At 39.2% G+C, this 26,296-nt stretch overlaps 1 protein-coding gene across 2 annotated transcripts in view; it reads right to left on the bottom strand.

Annotated features, from left to right (window-relative positions):
* Positions 1–26,296, bottom strand: part of LOC126177083 (uncharacterized) — a 198,391-nt gene that overhangs the window by 148,143 nt on the left and 23,952 nt on the right. For both annotated transcript variants that reach the window (XM_049924330.1, XM_049924331.1), the window contains exon 3: positions 6,941–7,035. In XM_049924330.1, the coding sequence (XP_049780287.1) occupies positions 6,941–7,035 (95 nt within the window). The remainder of the gene's footprint in view (positions 1–6,940; positions 7,036–26,296) is intronic.

The following is a 26,296-nucleotide window of genomic DNA, read 5'->3' as shown; positions in this document are numbered from 1 at the left end:
GTACCAGCACAGCAAGGCCGTTTTGGTTAGTGTTACAAGGTCAGATCAGTCAATATCCAGACTGTTGCCCCTGCAACTACTGAAAAGGCTGTTGCCCCTCTTCAGGAACCACACGTTTGTCTGGCCTCTCAACAGATACCCCTTCGTTGCGGTTGCACCTACGGTACGGCCATCTGTATCACTGAGGCATGCAAGCCTCCACACCAATGGCAAGGTCCATGGTTCATGCTAATTTTTTATACAGAAGGCTGTGGATTGCTGTGGTTTATAAAGGTCATGTCCAGAAGAGGAGGGGCACCAGGTTGAGGAAGTTGAAACAAAGTTTGTGACACAAGAACTTTCTGATGGTAAAACCATGAGGGGCAGGCTGACAGACAAAATGATTGATGAACTACAGCAGAATTATGGGATGGCCATTAGAAATAATACGAGGATTTGTTGAAAATGAAGCAGGCAGGATGGGCTACCTTCTTCCACAGACTGTCAACTGATGAAAAACCAGTACACCACCTTTTCCCACCTGGACTTAATTCATGGTGCAATTAATGCAATGCCCAGTACTGAAACAGTTCATACAGCCATAAATATTCCATCCCAGCAGTAGTCATGGATATCATAAAACCTATTTACAGAGACCTGGCAAGTCATGAATTACTAAAGAAGTGTCTGCATGGTCAGCTTCAAAATCCCAATGAGTCGTTCAATAATCTTATATAGACTCGCTTACCAGAAAATGTTTTTGTTGGAATGAAGACACTAAAGTGAGGGGTCAGTGATGCTGTATTGCTTTGCTGTTATTGGAAAGGTAAAAGTGCTACAGCATATGGAAATTAATCCTGGAGCACACTGCATCAGAGAACTTTAACGGATGGACAAGGTTTGCATTGATAAAGCAGAGTAGGCAGCACAGTTGGCAACTAAGGAGTCCAGAAAGAAGAAAAGAAGAATTAACGTGGAAAAAGATCAAGAGGATTATATATAGTATGGTGCAGGGTGCTTTTGAATGACTAAAAACAAAAAATTAAGCATATATTAAGTGAGTTACAGTCTTTTGAAACTTTAGAAGCCATTCCTGAAAATTTACGTTTTCTGTTGCATTTTTCCCTAAATCTCAGAAATCACTTTGAGTAGAGTATTCAAATTTTCAGGGAATAATAACATACATATCCTGAGTCTACTGAACTAAAAGAAGAACATAATGTTATGTATAATTAAAATTATTTTGGATAATGTACAAAAAAGTACACAAAATTTTTACCATGTAATTAAAAAATTGTATTTCCGAAAGCAGTGGTTAAAATGAAATTATTGTAGTGCAGTAGACTAGGAACATACAGTTTAATGTCCTGTAAAAGTTTCATGTCAATGGCTACAGTGGTTCCTGAAATACAGGGAAGCCAAATCACTAAATTTAACATTGTTGGGATAGTGCATTCCAGCTCCCCTTAAACTCTATAGAGGCTCTTGTGTATACCTCACTGGAGTAGGATTCATGGAAGAAAGTGTGAGGTCTACTTAAACTCGAAATCAATTGTTGTCCAGAGTTGCAGGTCCACAAATTCATATGTATGTTTGAGGTGATCTTTTAACTTTATGAATAATAACCACAAACTTTGAATAATCTTGGTTTATTATTCTTCGGTACAGAAACAACAACATGAGATAAGAACACCGAAATATCTTGTTGCCTCAGTAACTCATTGTTGCAATCTTCATCCTTGGCAAATACAATTCATCACCATCTTGGAAACATACCTACATCTGTCATCTGCTAAAGTGTCTGCCAAGACTAACCACAACAACTTCCCATACAAGTGAAGCAACAGCCAAGAAGGTTCATCCTGTAGCTGTGTCTACTGACTTCATTCTACTGGCTGATGAGGCCATTCCCTTGGTGTCAGAGAAGCTCTACATCAGAATTATGATATGTCCGATGATTCAAATTATCGTGCAAATTTAAGTTCACTGATGAATAATAATACAGATAATTCAATATATCCAAATGACACTGAGATTCCTTCACAAATAACCTGCTCTGGTCACATGCAAATTGTGATTATAATGTTTTGTCTGAATCAGGATCACGGAATTGGAAGGGCCAAAAGCATACAAAAGTAAAAATCACTAGAAAAACATTAAAATAAAAATCAAACAGATTGCTACTGTCTTGTAAATCATACATATCTGAGGATTACCAAACTATAAATGGATTTCATCTTGGGAAAGTATTGTGAAAGTTATATGTCTTTGTTGACACTTTAACACAAATTAAATCATAATCTTTCAAGCATAACTGGTTGTCGGAAGCAAGCTATTTTGGCCTCTGGCTTTGATTATAATTAATCCATTGTTTCAAGAAACTTTTCTAAATAAGCATCAAAAATAAGATGAACAATGTTCTGTTGGCAGTGTTTGCTGATGGAAGTCACCCCCCACAAAACCTGTCATGTCACTGCGAATGAGAGGTAGTTCAACTTCCAATACATGTTAGTAAAGCTGGGGATAATGTCTCAAAGACAAACCGAATATGAAAACTTGAAATGCACAAAGAAACCTTATAAGGTAGATAAGAGTAAAATGACTGATATGCTAAGGGATGGATAATTTCAAGCATTGTCATGTAGCAGCCAAAATTGTCTGTTATGTTACATCAGAACTCATTTTTATTGTGTAATATGTAAGTTATGATGAAAAAATCGGTTTTTTATCTGAACCAATCAGCCTGGAGCAGATCAAAACGTCACAGCCAAGCTTGGACTTATGAAAGGCATGGTGAGTTGAGCAGAATTATATCACACATGTATGGCAGAATATAGCACAGCCACAGCATAAGTTTGCCTTCTGAACTGATGTTTCACACTGCATTAGAGCGCACACTTTGGAACAGAAAGTATCTGGGTTTGATTCTCATTTATCAAAGACTTGTCAAAGATCTACTCTCCTTCACCTGATCCCTGCAATGGAAACACTTCTTTGCCTCCAAGTGCTCCATCTAAAGCCAACACAATCCCAACATAGAACCCTGCCTCTCCCAGTTCATACCACCATCCAACCATGATCTTCATCCCCCTCCCCCCATCCTCCTCCCATCTAACCACCCACTGGTCACCTTCCAGGAATTCCTTACTTCCAACATGGCCTCACCAGGCCCCTTTCCCAGGTCCCTTCCTCAGAATAGTAGCCTTTCAGCAGAAGAAAGAATAGCCATACAAAATTTCAAAACTAATCCTGAGCTAATCATCCTACCTGTAGACAAACGTTTCACCACTGTTGTTATCAGTTACAAAACTGGCAGAAGGCCTCTGACAGTTACCTGACAACTCCACCTACACAATCTGCCAGAATGATCCAATCCCAGAAGTCCAACATAGCCTACAATCCATGCTTAAAACATTACACCCTTCCCAGAACCTCACCCCTGTAAAAACCCACACACTCCCCCCTCTACTTGCTTTCCAAAATCTACAAATCCAACAATCCCCTTATTTAGCCCTAATTGACCAACACCTCCAACCAACTGCCCATAGTCTAGCCGCCAACATCAAAGATACCAACCACTTCCTTCACTGACTCTCCATCACAGTCACCCATTTACCTCCTGGATCCCTACTCATCACTGTTGATGCCACCTTTCTATACACAAAGATCCCTCATGCCCATGGTCTTATCGCTACTGAACACTACCTTCCCCACCGTCCTTCAGACTCCAAACCCAGGACCTCATTCCACACACAGGTTATTAACTTTATCCTAACTCCTACTTCCATTTTAAAGGGAAGATATATAAAAAAATCCATAACATAGCCATGGGTACCCGCATGACACTTCCTAGCTTCCCAAAACACCAAACCCTTAGTGTGGTTCACATTCATTGCTGATATCTTCATGATCTGGACTCAGGGCCACGACACCCATCTTAATTCCTTCACAACCTGAACACCTCCTCTCCCACCCATTTCACCTGGTCCTCTTCATCTGGGCATGCCACCTTCCTGGACATTGACCTCCTCCAGTCTGATGGCTCCATCCACAACTTTGTCCACATTAAACCCATCAACCACCAACAGTATCTGCATTTTGATAGCTATGGTATCTTTCACACCAAAAAACCACTCCCATAGAACCTGGCCACTGGTGGACGGCATATCTACAGTGATAATAACACTCCCTCGCCCAGTATGCTAAGGGCCTCACCAAGGTCTTCACAGACTAGTACTATACCCCATACCTAGTCCGCAAAAAGATCTCCTGTGCCATTTCCCCTCACACACCAAATCCTCCCATCACCCCAAGAACCAGCCACAAAGGAGTGTCTCCTCATCACCCAATACCAACCTAGACTGGAACAACTGAACCACTTTCTTTGCCAGGTCTTTGATTAGCTGTCATCAAGCCTTGATATGAAGGACATCCTACCCAAGATCCTTCCCATCCCTCCTGAAATGGTTCCATTACCCACCCAATGTCACAACATCCTAGTCCACTCCTATGCCACCCTCAATCTGAGCCCATTGCCACAGGAATCATACCCCTGTGGAAGACCTAGCTGCAAGACCTGCCCAATCCATCCACTCAGCACTTCCTATTCCATTCCTGTCACTGGATTATCCTACCCCATCATAGGCCGGGCCACTTGTGAAAGCAGCCGTCATATGCCAGCTCTGCTGTAATCATTGCACAGCTTTATATTAGTATGACTACCAATCAGCTGTCCACCAGGATGAACGGCCACCACCAAACTGTCACCAACACCAAAGTAGACCAGTCTGTGGCACAACATGCAGCTTAACATAACATGCTTTATTTCAATGGTTGTGTCACTGAATCCTTCCCTCCACAATCAGCTGTTCTGAAACGTGCAAGTGGGAGGTATCCTTACAACACATTCTCTGCTCATGAAATTATCCCGGCCTCAACCTATGGAAACATACTGTTCCCACACCCTCCACCTATCGGTTTCCACCCCCTCTGTCCTATCAACTCCTCCCTATTCTCATCTCTTTGGGTACTGCCCTCTGCCAACACAACTACTCATCTTTCCCCACTCTTCTCCTTGTTCACTCCATTTTCATCATCTCTCTGCCCCACAGCCTCCCAAGGTAGTGCCTGTTGGCAGCCATTGTCCCTGCACACTCCACCAGACAGTTTTCTTCTCTCCCCCATCTACACACTTCCCTTCCCCTTTCCTGTCCCCTCCACATTGCTGCTCCCATTCCAAATGGTAGTTGCATTTTGGTTTGAGCTGCCTGAGTTGGAGGTCATGTGTGCATGAGTTGTGCTTGCTTCTGTGAATGAATGGTGTGTGTTTCTCTTTCTTTTGCTGATAATGGATATGGACAAAAGCTAATATGCAAGTGCCTTTTAATTGTGCCTGTGTGGAACTTAATGCGTCGTCTTTGCAGGAAGAAGCAACCTATCTTTTCCTTACTTTGTTGCCATTCCAACCTGGAGTTTCCATTGTTTAAGGTAAAGATTTTGCTAGAAATAAACTTCATGTAATTGCTGCTGCAGAATAAAATAATATGGACAGAAATTCTGCAGGCACAGTATATGCAGTGCACTTGCTTTTCTTATTCAAGTGGCCCTGTAAAGTTCTCCCATATGGGAGACTCCAAGCCGCAGACAGGCACAACAAACAGACTGTTCCAAATAAAGCTTTTGGCCTGTAAGGCCTTCATCAAAAAGTGGATGACAAAAAACACACACACACAAGCTGCATATTTGTGTGTGTGTGTTTTTGTCGTCTGCTTTTTGATGAAGGCCTTACAGGCCGAAAGCTTTATTTGGAACAGTCTGTTTGTTGTGCCTATCTGTGACTCAGCATCTCCGCTATATGGTGAGTAGCAACTTTCCTTTTCATAATATTGATACATTCCATCCTGGATTTTCCATTGTTCAATCTCCCAATGAGAGTTTGATTAACTTTTTACTGTTCATTACTGTCACCCTACAAAAATTAATCATCTTTATGGAAATCAAACAATGGAAAATCTAGGGTGGAATGTAGCAATATTATGAAAAGAAAAGTTGTCACTCACCATATAGCAGAGATGATGAGTTGCAGATAGGCAGAGTCTTTTTGTTGTGCCTATCTGCAACTCAGCATCTCCACTATATGGTGAGTGGCAACTTTCCTTTTCATAAAATCATCTTTGTGGATTAGTTGTGCCTTCCCATTTGTGTTTTACCTTTAATTACACACCTCTTGCTTATATTTTTGGATTCCATTAATATAATTGTCTGTTTCCAGTTAAAATGCATGTTTGGTTCTGTTTCTTCGTACACACATAAGTGCTCCATACAATAGTAGTTCTGTACACCTGAAGCAGGTTTTGGATGTTCCCAAGTTCTGACAGAATAGAAGTTGAACACATCACCAAAATCAATTGAAATGTATCAACATTTCAGAATACTGTCAGAGATGTTATAGTAGAAGGAAAATCAAATTACAATGTTAGTGAGCTGCAGATGAACCAGATAACAAAAACCAAAGAAATGGGGTTATAGCTGTTATTAGTATTACTTGTCCAGTTCCTTTCACTAACAGTAAAAGACAAAGAAATGGGGTTATACCTGGTATTAGTATTACTTGTCCAGTTCCTTTCACTAACAGTAAAAGATAAACTCTAAAATTGGTTAACTGATCTTGAGTTGTTCTATGTCTCACACAGAATGACGAATGGATTAGAAATGCCAGATATGGTAATATGATTTTTGACATGTGTCTGGCTGGTTTATCCTAAAACTAAACATTTAGAACCAGTAAATAAGTACAGTTATTTAAACATGAAATCAGTAGTCAGTTAAGACTTTATATACTGACTGAAACAAAAGACATACATCTCTATGAGGCACAGGGACCAAATCAAGCATTTTAAAGATGTCTACATTTTCTTCTAAGCAAATAATCTTAATCAGATGTTGCTGTATATAGCCTCACCTCACAATTGAGTTGTGTTTTTTTCCAATACCCAGTTCTGTAAGACAATGCAAACAATTTTCTGTTGGATCTCCAGCCCCCAAGGGAAAGAAGACCTGCAATTGTATAAACCACAAAAGAATATTTTTTATTGTCTCCTGATACAAAAAAATATATAAAATACCTTTCAAGAAAGACATTAAATAGTTTGATTTCAATTTTTATGTTGTATAATTTTTACACCAATATACCGTTAGACACTAACCAAATTTTATGCTACCATCTCTGTACATCTTCCCAGCAAAATACTAGAGATGAAAATTTCTTTCTATACTTAAAATTATTGAACTATGTTCTTTCAAACAAAGTACTGTCATGAATATTGGATCATGCAAGAGAAAGATGTAAGCTATAATGAAATAAAGACAAGCTATACTGGCTAAATCCAAAGATTCCCCCCCCCCTCACCAATAACATGAGATACACTAATGCTCCCAAAAACTGTAGTATAGTAAACAAACCACAGTACAATATGGACCTCACTGGAAACTCGGAAACTCAAAGCAAGAAACAAAAAGGGTATGTGTGAGAGACCATAAAAGTCCATGTTTTGAAGTGCATTATTAATAAAATGATGATCTGGTGTGATGGTCTAAATTGCCAATGGTTTCACTCAAAGCTACAAAGCTCAAATGATAACCTTATGTCATAGCATTTCTGAAGCTGTTTGCCAAGAGAACAGTGCTCATAAGATGTTACAAACAGCTGTCCAGCCACTGGAGGGTGTATACACAGACGAGAAAAAAAATCCCAGATTTCCCAGTTAAAATACTTTTTCCTCAGGTTAAAGTAAATTTTTTCCCATGTTAAGTGACAATATTATTTCCCTCGGACCTGCGATACTTATCAGTCCTCTGAATGGTAAAGCTTTTAAACACCAGCATTGAACTTTATGGTATATTAGTGAAAAAAAGGTTTTGGAAAGATCTTTGATGCATGGCAACATTTGCACTGCATATTTTCATATTATCAAAGAGATAGAGGGGCTGGCCAGTACTTACCTCAGCTCAGTACAGCCAATAGATACACATAAAACAGAACCGAAAATTGTAATGTAATGTAATGGAATGTAATTTTCGGTTCTGTTTTATGTTTTATGTGTATCTATCGGCTGTACTGAGCTGAGGTAAGTACTGGCCAGCCCCTCTATCTCTTTGTTAGTATTTGTTTCACATCTTTATATGAGATTTTCCATTAATTATTTTCATATTATGAAAGTATAAATACAAATTCCACCCAATACAGCATGGTAGCTTCCAACATACCGAAACTGAGATTACTATGTGCTTTTGTGAGCCAGTAATAGCTCATGCCATTTGATCTCACAGCCAGTGACAGCAGATATTCAGAGTATAGGGCCCTTGGGGCATTGTATAAGGCATTTAACCTTAGGTTAAATGGAAATGGTCTTAGATCAAGCTTAACCCGGAAATTTGCATTGTATAAACATTAATCCTAGATCATATAGCCAAGAAGTACTGGCCATAATTCACAGTTCAAAGTCAGGTTCAGCTTTAATATTCAGTTTATACTGTAGTGGCACTATGATTCATTGCTTTTGTTTTTAGCACAAACCAATTGCAATAACACAAAAAGTTTTATTAACACAGAAAGTAGCAAGTAAATATGTTACTATGCCATTCCCACACCACTGATGCTCAAAATACTTTTTTTTCAATCTGGAAAGTTAGGTTAAGGAACTTACTGACTACCATGTGTCCTTAATGATCAATCTCATAACAGCTCTTGGGAGATGACTCATAATTTATGAGATTAGTTCAAAGGTATTTTATAGGCACTTAGCAGCAGAGTAAGAAAGGAAAATTCAAAATATTTGCAGTGAACAGTTAAGTATGGGAATTTTGACAGCAGCTAATAACAGTTCAACCTCACTTGTATATTTTCTCTTTCATCTCGGATAGCAGTAACTATGCAATTTGTATTAAATTTTTAACTACTGCACAAATCCTTAAACTGTTATGACAATTCCATGTGTGTTGGTAAGTAGAACATAAGCAAGCATTTTTAAATAAAGCAACCCCATAACTCTGCTTCATTAATTTTGAAGGCTCAGAGGTTGCGTTGTAGTCTGCAGTGCAGAAGGTCCAGAAGGTCACATGCTCGAACCCATCTCAACTCTTGAATGTTTTTTCTATTTGCTACTATTTCCTCTACTTTATTGGTTGTGAAGATAATTATAGCAACATTACAATATGATTCCATACCATTTAAATCATAAATTATCCTCTGTTTTCCAAGCGTTCTGGACCACTGTTGGGCAAAATTCTGTGTGCAACAACCCTACATGATGTGAATTACATTATTAACTTTCATTTACTTAACAAATATTGTGTGCACAGAGGATGATGATGACGACCCAACAAGCTTGTCACACATTCTGTGAAAGCATGAACCCACTCTTGGAGTTAAATATCAAATCATTTAAGCTGAGGTTTCTTTTGGAGAAAAATGCTGTAAAGCAGTTGCAACTAAGGCTCAGGAGAAAAGTATTATAGACCAGCTGCAACTAAGGCTCAGACACTATCTAATGAAAGCAACAAAAAGTAACCAAACACTGACTGCAATAAGTAAAATTTTAAATAATGGCATAAAATTCTTGTCTTCTGGGTCCAAAATTTTTCTAACTGGCTGGTCTTAATAGTGTTAAGTTTAGAATGAGAGTCAAACACTCTTTGATTTAAGAAGTTCATCACATACTCTCACATTTAACATAATTCATCCTGCGTAAAATGAAATTAACTTTGAAAGAAAGGCTTCTCAAACCACCATTCCCAATATTTTCCAATGGTCTATTGGAAACGTAAACAATAGTGGTGTCATGCTCATTGAAAGCAGTTTGTTGTTACAAACTACACTCAAGTGCCAAAGAAACTGGCATAGGCACGCATATTCAAATACAGAGATATGAGAGGTAAGCAAACAGGCAGAATGTGGCACTGGGGTCGGCAACACCTATATAAGACAAGTGCCGGGTGCAGTTGTTAGATCAGTTACTGCTGCTTCAATGGCAGGTTACCAAGATTCAAGTGAGTTTGAATGTGGTGTTATAGTCAGCACACAAGCCATCGGACACAGCATCTCCGAGGTAGCGGTGAAATGGGAATTTTCCCATACGGCCATTTCATGAGTGTACTGTGAATACAAGGATTTCAGTAAAACATGAAATCTCTGGCATCCTGCAAGAATGGGACCAATGACAACTAAAGAGAATCATTCAACATGACAGAAGTGCAACCCTTCTGCAAATTGGTGCAAATTTCAATGCTGGGCCATCAATGAAGTGTCAGTGTGTGAACCATTCAATGCAACATCATCGATATGGACTTTTGGAGCCAAAGGCCCATTTGTGTACCCTTGATGACTGCATGACACGAAGCCTTGCACCTCACCTGGATCCTTCTACACTGGCATTAGACTGTTGATGACCGGAAACATGTTGCCTTGTTAGACGAGTGTAGTTTCAAATTGTATTGCATGGATGGACGTGTATGGATATGGAGACAACCTCATGAATCTATGGACCCTGCATGTCAGCAGGGGACTGTTCATGTGCAGTTGGAGTGATATGGGACACCTGATACGTCTAGATATGACTCTGACAGATGACACTACATAAGCATCCTGTCTGACCACCTGCATCCATTCATGTCCGTTGTCCATTCTGATGGACTTGGGCAATTCCATCAGGACAATGTGACACCCCACACATTCAGAATTGCTATTGAGTTGCTCCAGGAACACTCTTCTGAGTTTAAACACTTCCACTAGCCATCAAACTCCCCAGACATGAACATTATTGAGCATATTCGGGATGCCTTGCAGCATGCTGTTCAGAAAAGATCTCTACTCCCTCATATGCTTATGGATTTCTGGAGTCATGGTGTCAATTTCGTACAGCACTACTTCAGACATTAGTCAAGTCCATGCCATTGCCCTGCATGATATTAGGCAGGTGCACCAGTTTCTTTGGCTCTTCAGTGTATTACATGGTCTTCGTCCCAAAATTTATTTTGCTGCTGGCAGACACTTGTGTATGCAGTGTGTTTTGTTGTTGTAAATGGCTCATTTTATTCCCACTAAAGTTTTATTTTTGTGTGATTCTCATGTTTATCTTTTATTATTCTATAGTAGCAGGCTAAAGGAAAATTCATTGTTACAGTATCAGTTCATAACAATCAAAATTACAAAACTTTCTCTGAGAATCAAAATAATGAAAAATTCCTAGAATTCTAAAAAAATTCCTGGGTTTTTCCCAGATGAATAAATTCCCAGGTTTTTCCTGGATTTCCCTGTTGTCCTGGGGCATATATACCCGCCATTCACATAACAATTTAGCAGTTGAACCTGTCTGGAAGTTCACTGATTAGCAGCTAACATACAGTTGTTAGCTCATACATAATACAGCACAGCTTTGAACTATACTATGAACTATTTAGAATGACATTTCACAGACACCATTAGAACATGTTTCATTCAGTGTCAAGAAGTGAGGAGATTTCTGCCATATATTTTATCACCTTCACAAAACAATGATACAAGGCATGTGGTGATGTTTCAATGTACATTGAAACATTTGTTTTTAACAGTATATGTTAAATCACATTCATTTTTAATTATTCCTGCAATGTTGCAAATTTTGAAAATATTTCAGAGCACAAGCTTGAATTGGTGGAGGATAAAGTAGGAATTCGGGGATATCCTCTTCAAAGAAACCATCATGAGATTTGATTAAAGCAGTTTACAGAAAACTCAGAATATCTGTCCAGAGTACCACTGAACACACTAAGCTCATGCAGTCTTGCTTGCAGTAGTCACTTAAATGTAATGAGTGTGAAGATTGCTACCAGTGTTTAATTTAGCAAAAAATAAAATGATAACAGAGATCATTCACTGGGTATGTAACTGAAGACTTGATCATAATATGTGATTGTAGGGGGATCAAATGGTTCTAGGATGGAAATAAAACTGTGCTGATGATGTATCGAATTCAGTTTGACTGTAAACAAGAATAACGACATACAACATTAAGTAAGTGCAAGAGACGCTGGCACAAAATTGTTGACTGTCTCTGGCACTGTTATTGCAGAAACTGGGAATTAGCAATACATTTTAATACTATGGTTTACAAAGATTTGGGTAAGCTAATGAAGTGTTCTGAATTTGTAGAATGCTAGATGTTTTATTTAAATGTGTGTGATCCGATTATGGTCAGAGGACATGGTACTTAATGGTAGCAGTTCAGTTCACAGTAGTATTTATTGCACAAAAGACATCATTAGAAATATATGTGAGGTTCACACATGTACATCTTACAGACATCTCTTTAAGCAGTTTGGAGTATTATTACAGCCTCACCGTACATTTATTCATTTACGAAATAGTTCTGTTCAGATGTTCCACAACATAATGTTTATTGAGAATATGATCTATGGAACATATAACTAACTTATTAATAAACTAAATAGGTCAGCCAACCACAATCATGTCAGTGTGCTGGTGTTTGCATTCATATTTTAACAGATGCCTAAATGTGTGTGACATCAGTGGTTCACTTGATTTCATAAGAACTCTTCTCTAACAGTTTCCAGCAACTTTGTGATTGTTTCCAAAAATGTATTGTGGTCAACAACATTGGTGTTTTACATGGACAGATGGTTTAGAAGAAGTATTAGCAACTGATAGCCACACTGGAAAGTTGTTGAAACAGAGCAAGGTGGAATCTTCCATCAGCTCTTACTACACCTGTGCCAGTAATTAATTTTTTCTTTAATGACTATTTGATTCTGATTTTCTATGACATGTATTTGTAGTTGTAGCATCACAGATATTACGCAACTGCAGATTTTTGCAGTAAGTTTGTTACTTTATGGCAAGCTGTTTTGGAAGTCTGCAGTATAGTAGCGTTCAGTGGCAGCCGGCATGTGGCCTGCAGTATGCGTCATGGCCCCACCTGTCGCTAAAGCAGACTGTGAGAATGTCACTGTGGCGCATACTAAAATCACTTATTCACCTCGCCTGAGAAACTAAATAACTACGTTAAATATTAGCTGTTTTGTTCCAAATTTGGCACATAACCTTCTATTATTCAGACAAGCTTTGTGTCAAAATTTGATATCACTACCTATAATAGTTTCAGATATATAAAAAACCTATTAAGAAAGCAAATTCAGATAGTAACAATAACAGTTTATATTGTGATGTTTAAAGCTTTCCCGGCGTACTGATTGTTCCATAAAAACAGTTTATATTTCTTTTGTTATTTTAAAACAGTAGTAGCACTCTTAGTGAGCCGATTTGTTTTATAAAGATTTTCAATTCTAAACTTTTGATAATTTTTCATTCATAATGGAAATAACAGTTTAAAAGCTAATATTTATATTTTGTGTTACAGTGAGAGTAAATGAGAGTGAATGTGAGTGTGTACATGGAACATACATCAAATTTCAATTCTATATTGTATTACACCTTACGTAACTAGCAAGTGTTATGCCACCTGGATGTCATGAAAAACTGTGAATCCCCCTATCTGGCGTATGACATATGTCTATTAGTGTTTGCTTTTGTAATATGGCAGCCAGAAAGGTAAGAGAATAATAAGTCCTAAAGCATATTTCAAGCATAGTTTTCTCTTAGTTTTCATTTTGTTTAGTTCTGTGGAACATTTCGATAATACTTACAGCATGAAATGATGTAGATGCATCTGCTAATGTTGATTGGAGTGAAGCAGTTTGAGAGCGAGTATAATCATGAAAGATTAATCTGATTGGCTGTTCATTTTGATCAATCAATGAGAGTAAAGTCTTTCCCGTGCGCCGGCCTGAGTGCCTGTGTGGTTCTAGGTGCTACAGTCTGGAACCGCGTGACCGCTACGGTCACAGATTTGAATCCTGCCTCAGGCATGGAAGTGTGTGATGTCCTTAGGTTAGTTAAGTTTAAGTAGTTCTAAGTTCTAGGGGACTGATGACCACAGCAGTTAAGTCCCATAGTGCTCAGAGCCATTTGAACCAATCTTTCCCATGCATTGGGATGAGTTATATGCCCTGAAAGCAACGGCATTCAGTCAGTCATGGACTAGCTGCCAGACGAGAAGGTCATATTAGACATGTCCAAAAAAATTATTTGTAAGATGAAGAAATGACTGTTATATCACGTTTGTTTTATATTGCTGTTCAAGCAGATGCAGTTACGGACAGTTCTGTGAAGTTTGGGAGATTTTGGAGCGTTTATTGTACAGAAAACCACATGTGAAACTATCAGCCTTTCTAAATAATTTTGCATGGTGTGTTCAGTATGCAATTACATAACATTTTTGGTGAACATTGGCCTTTGTAAAGAATTCTGCATGGTGTGTTCAGTATGCATTTACAGAATATTTTTGGCGAACATCTTCATTTGAAGAATCCACTGAAATAGACCATGTGTGAAACTCATTTCGTAGCAGAGTATTGACTGTATTAATCAAAGTAGACATTTTCAACAAAATAAGGAAGTATCCACGTTTGCCCATTATTACTAGAGATTTACAGCTTTATTTTGTTACTGTAGTTACGTGGACTTTGCAATCCTAAATATGGATGGTGGTTTTCTTCAACGCTGCTTTTCACATCATCTACATAGTATCTTCGAATGCAGAGTAACAGGTGGTGAACTGACGCTATTCTGAGGAAGGTAGACATTAATTTGGCAGCTTGCATCACACAGCAAGCACCCCACGTTGTCGCATAGTGTGGGCAGGAATTTATCCATTTATTATTTACACCAGATCCCATTCAGTTTTATTATGCCAGCTACAGTCTCAGATCAGCAGATTGCAAAGATGTAATTAGATTTGTTTAAAACCATTATTATTAAAAGTTTTGCCCTTGAAAATACTACTACAGCACATCACGAGGAAAATTTTTTGAGTTAATAGATAGGCCTACATGTGATAATGGTGACACAACTTACTAGAAGGATCCACATCCAGACTTTATAGTAATGTATTTCGAGTTTACTGACACTAATTAACAGATAATGTTAAAATTCAAAAATACCTAGACTCTCCATTGCAAATTTAGACATTGTACTTGTTAGATTCTAGCTTTTGCTACCATACCACCATGCTTTGTCACCCTACATTTCCTGGAACAAGTAAAGCCCTTCATTAGTTAATTAAGCCATTAAGTAAGAATTTGTTAAAAGTGGTGTAAATGATTGTAAATCTAAATATGGCACATGTAAATAAGTTAATCCAAACATGGATGCATAATATAATTCCATGATCTTTTGTGTTTCCTGACCCCATCACATATTTTGTAAACAAGATTATTATCATAATATGTAGTCCATCTGGATTAGCAAAATCTAAAAAAGGTATTTTTTAACCCTCAAAATGCAGTTTAGGCAATCACAATATGTTCATATGTCAGTCTTTCAACAGCTCATCCCATCCCAAAACAGTAAGTTTGTGATCAGCAAGTGATCAAATAATAGTTATGTAACATTTTCAGGAGAGTTCAAGTCCATAATATTGTACAAAAATCGGCCACCAGCATTGTCCACTTAAGATATACTTGTGACTCAACACATTAACTTAAAAAAAAGTGTATGATTTCGTATACATGTTGTGGCATGAGAGTCACATATCACAGTGTGATATTTGATTATTTTTCTACTTATTTCACTGATATTTTTGAGAAGACTAAATGGCTTGCTAACTCAGAAAGAAGGCTTCACATTTTTTGGTTAGAAACAGCTGGCCACAGCTATTTGTACCATGGTTTGGCTTGACCACAGGAAGTCAGTCATAGAGGCTCTAGAGAAGGGAAGTGGGTCCCCATGGCTCTGCAGTTTGTGGAAACTGGGTGCAGAAATCCTCTGTGGTTTTCTCTTTTGAAGGCAGTCTGCCACTAAACCACTGTATGACACTTGCATATCAATGAGTATGACAAATTCACCTGCCTGCACTCAGCCTTACACTCCAGATTTTGTTATTCAATCAAATGCATCTTACCCGCCACCATGCCTTGGTGCAAATGGATTGACCAATGGGTGGAACATCGCTAACACCCAATACCAACCTCTTGTATTCTGTAAGCAAAGATGGGAAATTTCTGCAAGGTTCCATTGTATTCATGCAAATAAAGCAACAATATTAGAGAAGGAAAGTTGCTACTCACCATATAGCAGAGATGCTGAGTCGCAGATAGGCACAACAAAAATATTCTCACAATTATAGCTTTCGGTCATTAAGGTCTTTGTCAACAATAATCAATAACACACACACAAAATCGCACAAATGCAACTCGCACACGTGTCTGCAATCTCAGGCAACTGAAACCACACTGCGAGCACCAGTACCAGTGCATCATGGAGCAGACCCAGTGCATCATGGGAGTGGTGACTTGGTGGGGGTAGGAGGAGGGTGGGGCAGCGAGGGGGAGGAATAGCATGGTGAGGGTGGCGGACAGTGCAGTGCTGCTGTTTAGACAGAGGGCAGGGGTGCGGTGCAGAAGGGGAGGAGGGGGGGGGCGTTAAGTAGTGGAAAAGGAGAGAAATACAAAGACTGGGTGGGGGTTCCATTCCAGCACTACACAGCCGTCATTTCACCACCACAGCCAGTCTTTTCATTTCTCTCCTTTTCCACTACTACCCCCCCTCTCCCCTGCCCTCTGTCTAAACTGCAGCACTTCACTGTCTGTCACCCCCACCATACTATCCCTCCCCCTCCCTGCCCCAGCCTCCACCTAGCCCACCCAGTCACCACTCCCAAGATGCACTTGTGCTGCTGCTCACAGTGTGGTTTCAGTTGCCTCACACTGCAGTGTTGTGTGTGTGTGTGTGTGTGTGTGTGTGTGTGTGTGTGTGTGTGTGTGTGTGTGTGTGTGTGTGTGTATGTGTGTGCGTGTATGTGTGTGTGTTCGCGCCCATGCGTGCGCCTATTATTGACAAAGAATATGGTGAGTAGCAATTTTCCTTCTCTAATATTGTTACATTCCTTCCTGGGTTTTCCATTGTTTGATTTGTAAATAAAGCAACATTTCTTTGGTCAGGTTAGCAGTAGCTGTGAGTCATCACTGCCACACAGAATTTCCTAAAAAGTGGGGAGTTAGGTTTAGAGGAGGATAATTTTGGAGATTTGCAGTTCGGCCATGGAGGAGAGACTTCTGGTCCTGGTGCCGAGTGTGGCACATGCTCACCAACACCAATTAGGGTGATTTTGATCTGGTGGTGATCAGCACAATCTAGCATACTTTCGCCAAGTTTTGAGTAAGTGTTGTATTTCACTTTAGCGCAAGCCATTTCCTGAGTAGGTCAAAATTTGCAGGATTAGCTATGCCTGATTAACTGTATTGTTTCCTGGTCCTCAGTGTCATTTACTCTGCATTTGCAAACTGCACAAATTAGGAAAGCTGGTAGTGTTTCCCAAGAAGTGTTCCATATAAATTACACATCTTCCCACAGTGTTAGCAGGACATTCTTGATTAAATTTAGCTTATAGAGAGTTTTGTGTTTCAGTATTTTATATGACTTTGTGATCATTGTATGGAACAATTACTCAGTCAGTTTTATGAGACATTATGTTCATTTCATTGGAAACTTATTGCCTGTCATAATGTGGTTTGCATTGAGATCTTAGAGTAAGTAAAATGACATTACTTCAGACTTGGTTTGAATCTCAGAATCAGAGTATTGTCCTACAACTGAACCTAGTTAGGAGACATCATCATCATCAGTTATCTGCTATATTAGCAGGTCCTTTGCCTCTCCATTTTCTGCAATCCATTGCTTCCTTCTTAAGGCTGCTGTATGTTGTACCGTCCATCATGTCGTCCAGTATCTGGAATCTCTTCCTTCCTCACTTACTTTTCCCTTCTACATAACCTTCCAAAACTGTTTTTATCAGTCCGTCATTCTTTCTTAATATATGCCCGATCCAATTTCTTTTTCTTCTCTTTATTACATCTAGTAACTGTCTTTTCTCCCCCACTCTTCTCAGTACCTCTTCATTTTTTACTCTGTCCATCCAACTTATTCTTTCCATCTTCCGCCATGTCCAGATCTCAAAAGCCTCCAGCCTTTCTCTGTCTTTTTTCCTCATAGTCCATGTTTCAGCGCCATATAGAAGAACACTCCATACAAGACATTTTATGAGTCTCTTTCTGAGTTCCCTGTCCAGACCGCTGCAGAAGATTCTCCTTTTCTTATAAAATGCCTCTTTTGCCATTGCTATCCTTGTTTTAATTTCTGTGGTGCACTTCCAGTCGGTGTCTATCCTGCTTCCAAGATACTTAAAATTTTGCACCTGTTCTAGTGTTTCTCCATTCAGCACAATTTTTATTTCCTTATTTCCTCCTATTGCCAATACTTTTGTTTTATTTGTGTTAATTTTCATTCCATATTTTTTTCTGTTGGTTGCAATGGTGTCCACCAAATCCTGTAATTCTTTTTCCTCTGTGGCTAGAAGGACCATGTCACCAGCAAATCTCAAGCACCCTACTCTTCTTCCTCCAATTTCTACTCCTTTGTCATCTAATGAGCATTGGTCAATCATATTTTCCAAGTACAGGTTGAAAAGAGTAGGTGATAAACAGCATCCTTGTCTTACTCCTTTCCCTAGTCTGATCCGGTTTGTACTTTCTCCTCTCACTTTAACTGAAACTTTTTGATTAAGGTATAATGAGTTTATAAGTCTTCTGGTTTTCCAGTCCACTCTCTTTTCCCTCATAATAGTCGCCAGCTTTTCCCAAACCACATTGTCAAATGCCTTTCCTAAATCGATGAAGCACATATATAGGTCTCTTCCTTTTTCAATAAACCTTTCTCCCAAGATTCGTAGGAGCCCTATTGCATCTCTGGTGCCCGTATTCTGTCTAAAGCCAAACTGCTCCTCGCTGAGATTCTCCTCTATTACTTTTTCAAGTCTTTTATTAATTATTCTTAACATCAATTTGGCTGCATGTGAAATGAGGCTGATTGTCCTGTGCTCGCTGCATTTCTTGGTTCCTTGTTTTTTCGGTAATGGAATCATTACTGTTGTCAAAAAGTCCTCAGGCCATTCACCACTGTCATATATTTTATTACATAACCTCAATATTTCTCTTATTCCATTGTGGTTCAAGCATTTTAGTATTTCTCCCGGTATTGTATCTGTACCTACTGCTTTGCCATTTTTTTAGCTCGGGGCCCCGTGGTCGCCAGCCACGTATCACTAGGTGTGACTCCCTGAGGAGAGTTAGGGGACACTCTACAAAAATAAATATACTCAGCTGGTCTGCATTTCTAATTTGTTTATCTCATTCCGGTGGTGTTCTGCTTCACTACAAAGGCCAAACCTTCTGATTACCGTATTTACTCGAATCTAAGCCGCACTTTTTTTCCGGTTTTCGTAATCCAAAAAACCGCCTGCGGCTTAGAATTGAGTGCAAAGCAAGCGGAAGTTATGAAAAATGTTGGTACGTGCCGCCACAACTAACTTCTGCCATCGAATATATGTAGCCCTACGCAGGCAATTTTGTAGGCACAAAGATAAATACTGGCGCCAAAACCTCTGCGTCAGTAAATAATTTTTTTAAAAAAAGTGGAAGACGAGGTTTTTTTCTCCGCCGTGACTTTTGACCACTGCATTTTCATACATTATCCAACGAAGTAAATACAAATTCCGTATTGTTCATCTTCGAATGTAGCACAATTTCAGTGTACTACGAAAATCTGACTGGCGAGACTGTTTGGGATGTTTGTCAATATGGCCAACTCTACGTTCTGAATTTTTTCCTATCTGTGAGAAGAGATGGTTGCTAATAGGAACCTGATGAAATTTGAATCACATACAGTATTCTCTTCACCATAAGAATAATATGAATATAAACATTTTGCCATGTATTCTTTCGTGTTTTCTGCTATATCATTTAAATCCTGTCTGCCTAATAAACCACGAAACTAGAGTGAGACAACAGCAAACGCGGAAGAATATACGTATCGTCTCATGTTTATATTCGTATTATTCTTATGCCTAATAGTGATACAGCCAGAAATGAAGCATGGCAAGTGACTTAGATTTTTAAATCTAAGATGACTCTAATTTCTGTGCAGAATTTGATGTAATAAAGAAGCGGCCGCAAAGATTTTCAAACGGAGAAAAATTTTCGCCTAACTCTCGTTCAGAACATGTTCTATCATACGCAGTCTATTATTTGATTCTTGTTGATCATTATCAAAGAAAGCAGCAGTATAAGTAACAACAAATAGCAGTCTTTTCATTGTTTCGCTTATGAGACGATTCCTCTCTCTTCTTTTTATTGTACGCGGCGGTAGCGCACACAAAAGCAAGCCATGCCGCGAGCCGCGACAGGCCGTAAACCCGCAGTATCAGAATGCGACAAACAATGCATGACACAGTGCAGTAATGCATTTTCAGCTTAAGAGTGACGCAAACACCTATAACAAAGAAAACAGCATTTATCAGATCAAAGCAAAATAAGCAATCGATTCAAACCAGACGAAGCACGTGAAAAAGGAAGGGTACCCGTATAAATACAGACGGAGCGCCTGACGCATAGCAATGGCTACGTGGTAAAGCTTAACTGCTAAGCTTACGACTGGAACCAAACTACTGTAGCTGTATCGTCATTCATTCGACCTAAATTGTGTCTCATATTACAATGGACCAACTTTATTTCGATTTGGAGGTGCGGCCTAAAACTTTTCTCTTCCCTTGAATTTCGAGTCTCAAATTTCAGGTGCGGCTTAGATTCAGGAAATTTTTTTTTCCTTTATTTCGAGTCAAATTTTTCAGATGCGGCTTAAATTCGAGTGCGGCTTAGATTCGAGTAAATACGGTATGCAGCTTATATGAAAATATTATGATCAGCTGTTTAATTTATGTATAACAAGCATTGCACTCATTTGTCTAGCATGCTTTTCATGGTAACATATGTAAACTCAGATTCCATACTACATGCACCAGACAGAAATAAATGATGAGTACATTTGATGTCCATGCTGATCCAGCAGATCATTATGCAAACATTTTATGTTGACCCTTATCCAGGATGCTTCTGCAATCATCTGATGTCCTGCAGTCAGAAAGGCACAGTGAGACACATCATAGAAAGCAAAGTCAATTGTAGCAACCATCTGTGATCCCAGCAACAGTCTTGCCGCTGTGGATACACAGGTTCCTGTGAGATCACCGAAGTTAAGCGCTGTCGGCCATGGTCGGCACTTGGATGGGTGCCCATCCAGGTCGCCATGCACTGTTGCCATTTTTCGGGGTACGCTCAGCCTTGTGATGCCAATTGAGGAGCTACTCGACCAAATAGTAGCGGCTTCGGTCAAGAACACCATCATAACGACCGGGAGAGTGGTGTGCTGACCCCACGCCCCTCCTATCCGCATCCTCCACGGAGGATGACACGGCGGTCGGATGGTCCCTGTAGGCCACTCGTGGCCTGAAGACGGAGTGTAGTGAGTGCATCTGTGGTCCCCATTTTGTCTCACTTGCACACTATTCAGCAGCTGCACCATTCCTAGCATGAACTGTATTTTATTTGCTTGTAATGTGACCACTTTTTTGGGGATCCGATTAGGCTGCCTGTGAAGATATTATTGACTTGAGAGTGTATTTTTCTTGAGTGTTTCAGTTTTTTTAGTTGTGTCTAATTAGATGTTAGTGATTGTTTGCTGAGTAGCAGATTTTATAGTTACACTGTTTAATATGGATTGTGCTAGAAGACTGCCCTAGAGAGGTAGAAAAAACACTAGGTAGGATGGTTCAACAGAGCTGTTGGAAATAATGTCGGAACTTTTTCAGGGAGAAACACTGGCAGGAGTCTATTACCTGAAACACAGGAAACTGCACTAACAACTAAGCAGTGTGGTATGGTGTAGCTTGCAAAACAGTGTCAAATGCAGTTCTGAGCAGCTTATGTTCAGGAATTATGGGTTCAAACAATTGTTAGAAGAAGCAGAAACAGACAGGAAAGTAGCACAGGAGAGAGACACAAAAAGCCAAGGCAGACAGGAAAAAAGCAAAGAAGGAAAGAAAGAATTTTGGAAAAAATGGCAGAGGTAGAAAGAAAGTTAGACTCCCAGTTGAAATAAGTTGATGAAAGGATTGTTGAAGTTTCAAAAACTGTGGACAGCAACATGGCTGGGCTGTTCCAGGCAGAATCAAGATTGGAAAAGGAGATGAAACCAACACCTCCCTTTCAAAAAGGGTGCAGATGGCAGAAGAAATCAGTACAGCAATGTATCAATATCAAATGGCAGAAGAAATTAGTACATCATTAAGTCAAAAACTGCAAACTCTGGAGGAGTGAACAGTACCAGAGACGACAGAACCAGTATAATTTGCACAAACAGAGGTGTTCATTTCACTCACAGAGTGACCACAAATCATAGAGCCATTAATGCCGATAGCAGACACTGGAACGAGGCACAATAATGAGTGAAACATTTCCAAGAGTTTGCAGTCTAGTGGCCTACCATCATTTGTAACAAAGAGGATTAGTGTGAGAGAATCAAGCACAGCATTAGTCTTTATGGCCAGTAATGGGAAAAACTTCAATTATAAACATTTTTTCTTATTGAGAAAATGTCTTACTTATACCACAAGCGGAGACCTGGATATCAAAACATGGATGGCACAATTTATGGACAGTCTACTGAACTTCTGGACAGTTCAGAGGAAATTAAACTTCATTAGCAGTCACACAAGTAATGAAGTAATTGCAAAGGTATTGCCAGCGATAATAAGTTGCACAACATTAGAAGAATTTGAATCAGAAATTATGACATTGTACCGGTCTGCCTGCAGAGCAAAATTGGGTGCACCTGAGTATCATAAACACTATGCCATTCATAACAATATGATTTCAATTTATGCAACAAACTTCAACATGATTTTAAAACAGAATCAGTTGACCACCCATACAATACTGAGGACATGCTGCAATTATTCATAACCATAATACAAGCATAGAATAATAAATCCCTCATTTGCATTGAGAAGAATGACCTGGAGACATTCAGTTTAATTTTAACTGACCATGATGAGTGTGTGTAAGAAGAGAAGAGTGTGGACTCTACATCAGACAGACACCAACGTGGAAACTTGTGGGGTAATTAGCACATGAATGGGAATGTTGGAGAGAGCAACAGTAATAGTAGGTCTCAAAATCAGAGAACGAACTGACATAACCAGAGGTGTAGACTTTATGAAGAGGGAGATCGATAGGAAGCTGGTTTGCAAGGGCAGCCAAGAGAAGGAGAAAATGGAGCAGTGGTGATAATACACAGACGGGAAAAGATCGTAGCACCAAGAAGGAGTCATACAACATAAATAAAAGTTGGTAGACATGTTTCTACAGATGAAAGATGATGACTATTCTCATTTTATGCCAGTTGCATAAGAGGCACTAGTAATGCCATTAAGAGGATGCAAAACAGGTTTTCTTTAAATACAAACTGTAACGATCGCAAGGGTTAGCTACCTTTGAAATTAGATGTGGTGAGTTGATGCTAGTCGACAATGCCTTGAAGGTAAGAAAGATGCCATTATGAAAACTCCACTGAGTTTGAACGAGCTCATGTAATAGGGCTACAAGAAGCTGAATGTTCCTTCTGCAATATTGCAGAAAGACTTGGAGGAATGTATCCTCTGTACATGATTACTGGCAGTGGTTGTCATGGGAATGTAGAGTTGTAATAACACCGGGCTCTGTCTGGCCATGTGACTCTACCAAGAGGGAAGACTATCATGTTAAGTACATGATTCTGTTGCATTGTACTGAAACTGGAGCAGCAATTTGAGCAGCAGTTGTCACCACACTGACATAGCAAACTGTTACAGATTAGTTACTTCAGTGGATGCTCTGAGCCAGATGCCCTGTAGCGTACATCTCACTGTCACCAAACCATGGCCACTTGCGACTTCAGTGGTGCCAAGTGAAAGCTCCTTGGAGGGCAAAATGGAAGTCTGTTATGTTTTCTAGTGAAAGCTGGTTCTGCCTTGGAGCCAGCATGGCCATGTGTTGGTTACAAGGAGGCCAGTTGATGGTCTCCAACCAACCTGTCTGTGGGACAGACAACTGGACCTACACCTGGACTTGTGGTCTGGGGAGCAATTTCATATGACAGCAGGTGCACTCTTGTTGTTATCCCATACACCCTGACTGCAAATTTGCACGTCAGTATGGTGATTTGACTTTCTGTGCTGCCATTCATTAACAGCATTTGAGACGGTGTTTTCCAACAGGATAACGCTCACCCACACACCACTGTTGTAACTCACCATGCTCTATAGAGTGTCAACATATTGCCTTGGTCAGCTCAATTCCTCTAGCTAGTAGTTGATGCCAGTAATTTTTTTTTAATTTTGGACAGGTCAATATTATCTCAGCTGTTTTTCTGAAAAATTTCATATAATTTTATACGCAATATGTTATATTTCAAGTTAAAATTTATGAAAAGGAATTACTTTACTTTCATTGTTACAATCGATATGTACTAGCTCTGAATGTATGGTTAAATTTTTTTTATTTGAAATTACAAAATATCTGACGCACTTAGAATTTCTATTATTAATTATGCAGTCTAGTAGTGTTTATTATGTTTATTTCTGTATTCAGTTATGAAATAATAATTGAAACTAATAGCAATTCATTTGACAAGATAAACTGTAAACCCTTTGGAATACTGTTATTACCACAGAATGAGATAGTAGTAAGCATGCCTCTGATGTGATTGGACATATTTTTGTATTTTGGGTGAACAATGTAATTTTGGCTTTGTTAATGTGAAAATTCAAAAAACTGTGTGATATACAAAAATATGACAAAATAAATTAACGTAAAAACAAAAATTCTGCAACGACAATCTACAAAATTATTTAGATCAATTGAACCATGAGAACCTAAAATGTGAGAATTTCAGCTTCAAGAATCAGACCCCTAGACAAGAATAATTGGAGCCAACTCTACAAGAAAAGATAAGCAAGGGCCATTCCGCATCAAGTGTCCTAGGGGTCCCCACTCACCCATCTCAGATTCTGTTAAAAATTTGTATGTGTATACGTCCAAAAACATCGTCCCTGTATTGACCAACCAAATGCAACAGCCATGGAACTTGTAAAGGTACATCCTCCTCTAGCATTACTTTTCCTCAACAGTAGTAGTTGATGCCAGTAATATTTTTCGAATTTTAGACAAATTAATATTATCTCAGCTGTTTTTCTGAAAAATTTCATATAATTTTATACGCAATATGTTATACTTCAAGCTAAAATTTATGAAAAGGAATTACTTTACTTTCGTTGTTACAATCAATATGTACTAGCTCTGAATCATCATCATCATCATCATCATCATTTAAGACTGATTATGCCTTTCAGTGTTCAGTCTGGAGCATAGCCCCCCTTATACAGTTCCTCCATGATCCCCTATTCAGTGCTAACATTGGTGCCTCTTCTGATGTTAAACCTATTACTTCAAAATCATTCTTAACCGAATCCAGGTACCTTCTCCTCAGTCTGCCCCGACTCCTCCTACCCTCTACTGCTGAATCCATGAGTCTCTTGGGTAACCTTGCTTCTCCCATGCGTGTAACATGACCCCACCATCTAAGCCTGTTCGCCCTGACTGCTACATCTATAGAGTTCATTCCCAGTTTTTCTTTGATTTCCTCATTGTGGACACCCTTCTGCCATTGTTCCCATCTACTAGTACCTGCAATCATCCTAGCTACTTTCATATCCATAACCTCAACCTTATTGATAAGGTAACCTGAATCCACCCAGCTTTCGCTCCCATACAACAAAGTTGGTCGAAAGATTGAACGGTGCACAGATAACTTAGTCTTGGTACTGACTTCCTTCTTGCACAAGAGAGTAGATCGTAGCTGAGCGCTCACTGCATTAGCTTTGCTACACCTCGCTTCCAGTTCTTTCACTATGTTGCCATCCTGTGAGAATATGCATCCTAAGTACTTGAAACCGTCCACTTGTTCTAACTTTGTTCCTCCTATTTGGCACTCAATCCGTTTATATTTCTTTCCCACTGACATTACTTTCGTTTTGGAGATGCTAATCTTCATATAGTCCTTACATTTCTGCTCTAGCTCTGAAATATTACTTTGCAAACTTTCAATCGAATCTGCCATCACAACTAAGTCATCCGCATATGCAAGACTGCTTATTTTGTGTTCACATATCTTAATCTCACCCAGTCAGTCTATTGTTTTCAATATATGATCCATAAATAATATGAACAACAGTGGAGACAGGTTACAGCCTTCTCTTACCCCTGAAACTACTCTGAA

The sequence above is a fragment of the Schistocerca cancellata genome, chromosome 3 (assembly GCF_023864275.1).
Source record: "Schistocerca cancellata isolate TAMUIC-IGC-003103 chromosome 3, iqSchCanc2.1, whole genome shotgun sequence".
Classification (NCBI taxonomy): Eukaryota; Metazoa; Arthropoda; class Insecta; order Orthoptera; family Acrididae; genus Schistocerca; species Schistocerca cancellata.
This window is presented reverse-complemented; position numbering and strand designations above follow the sequence as displayed.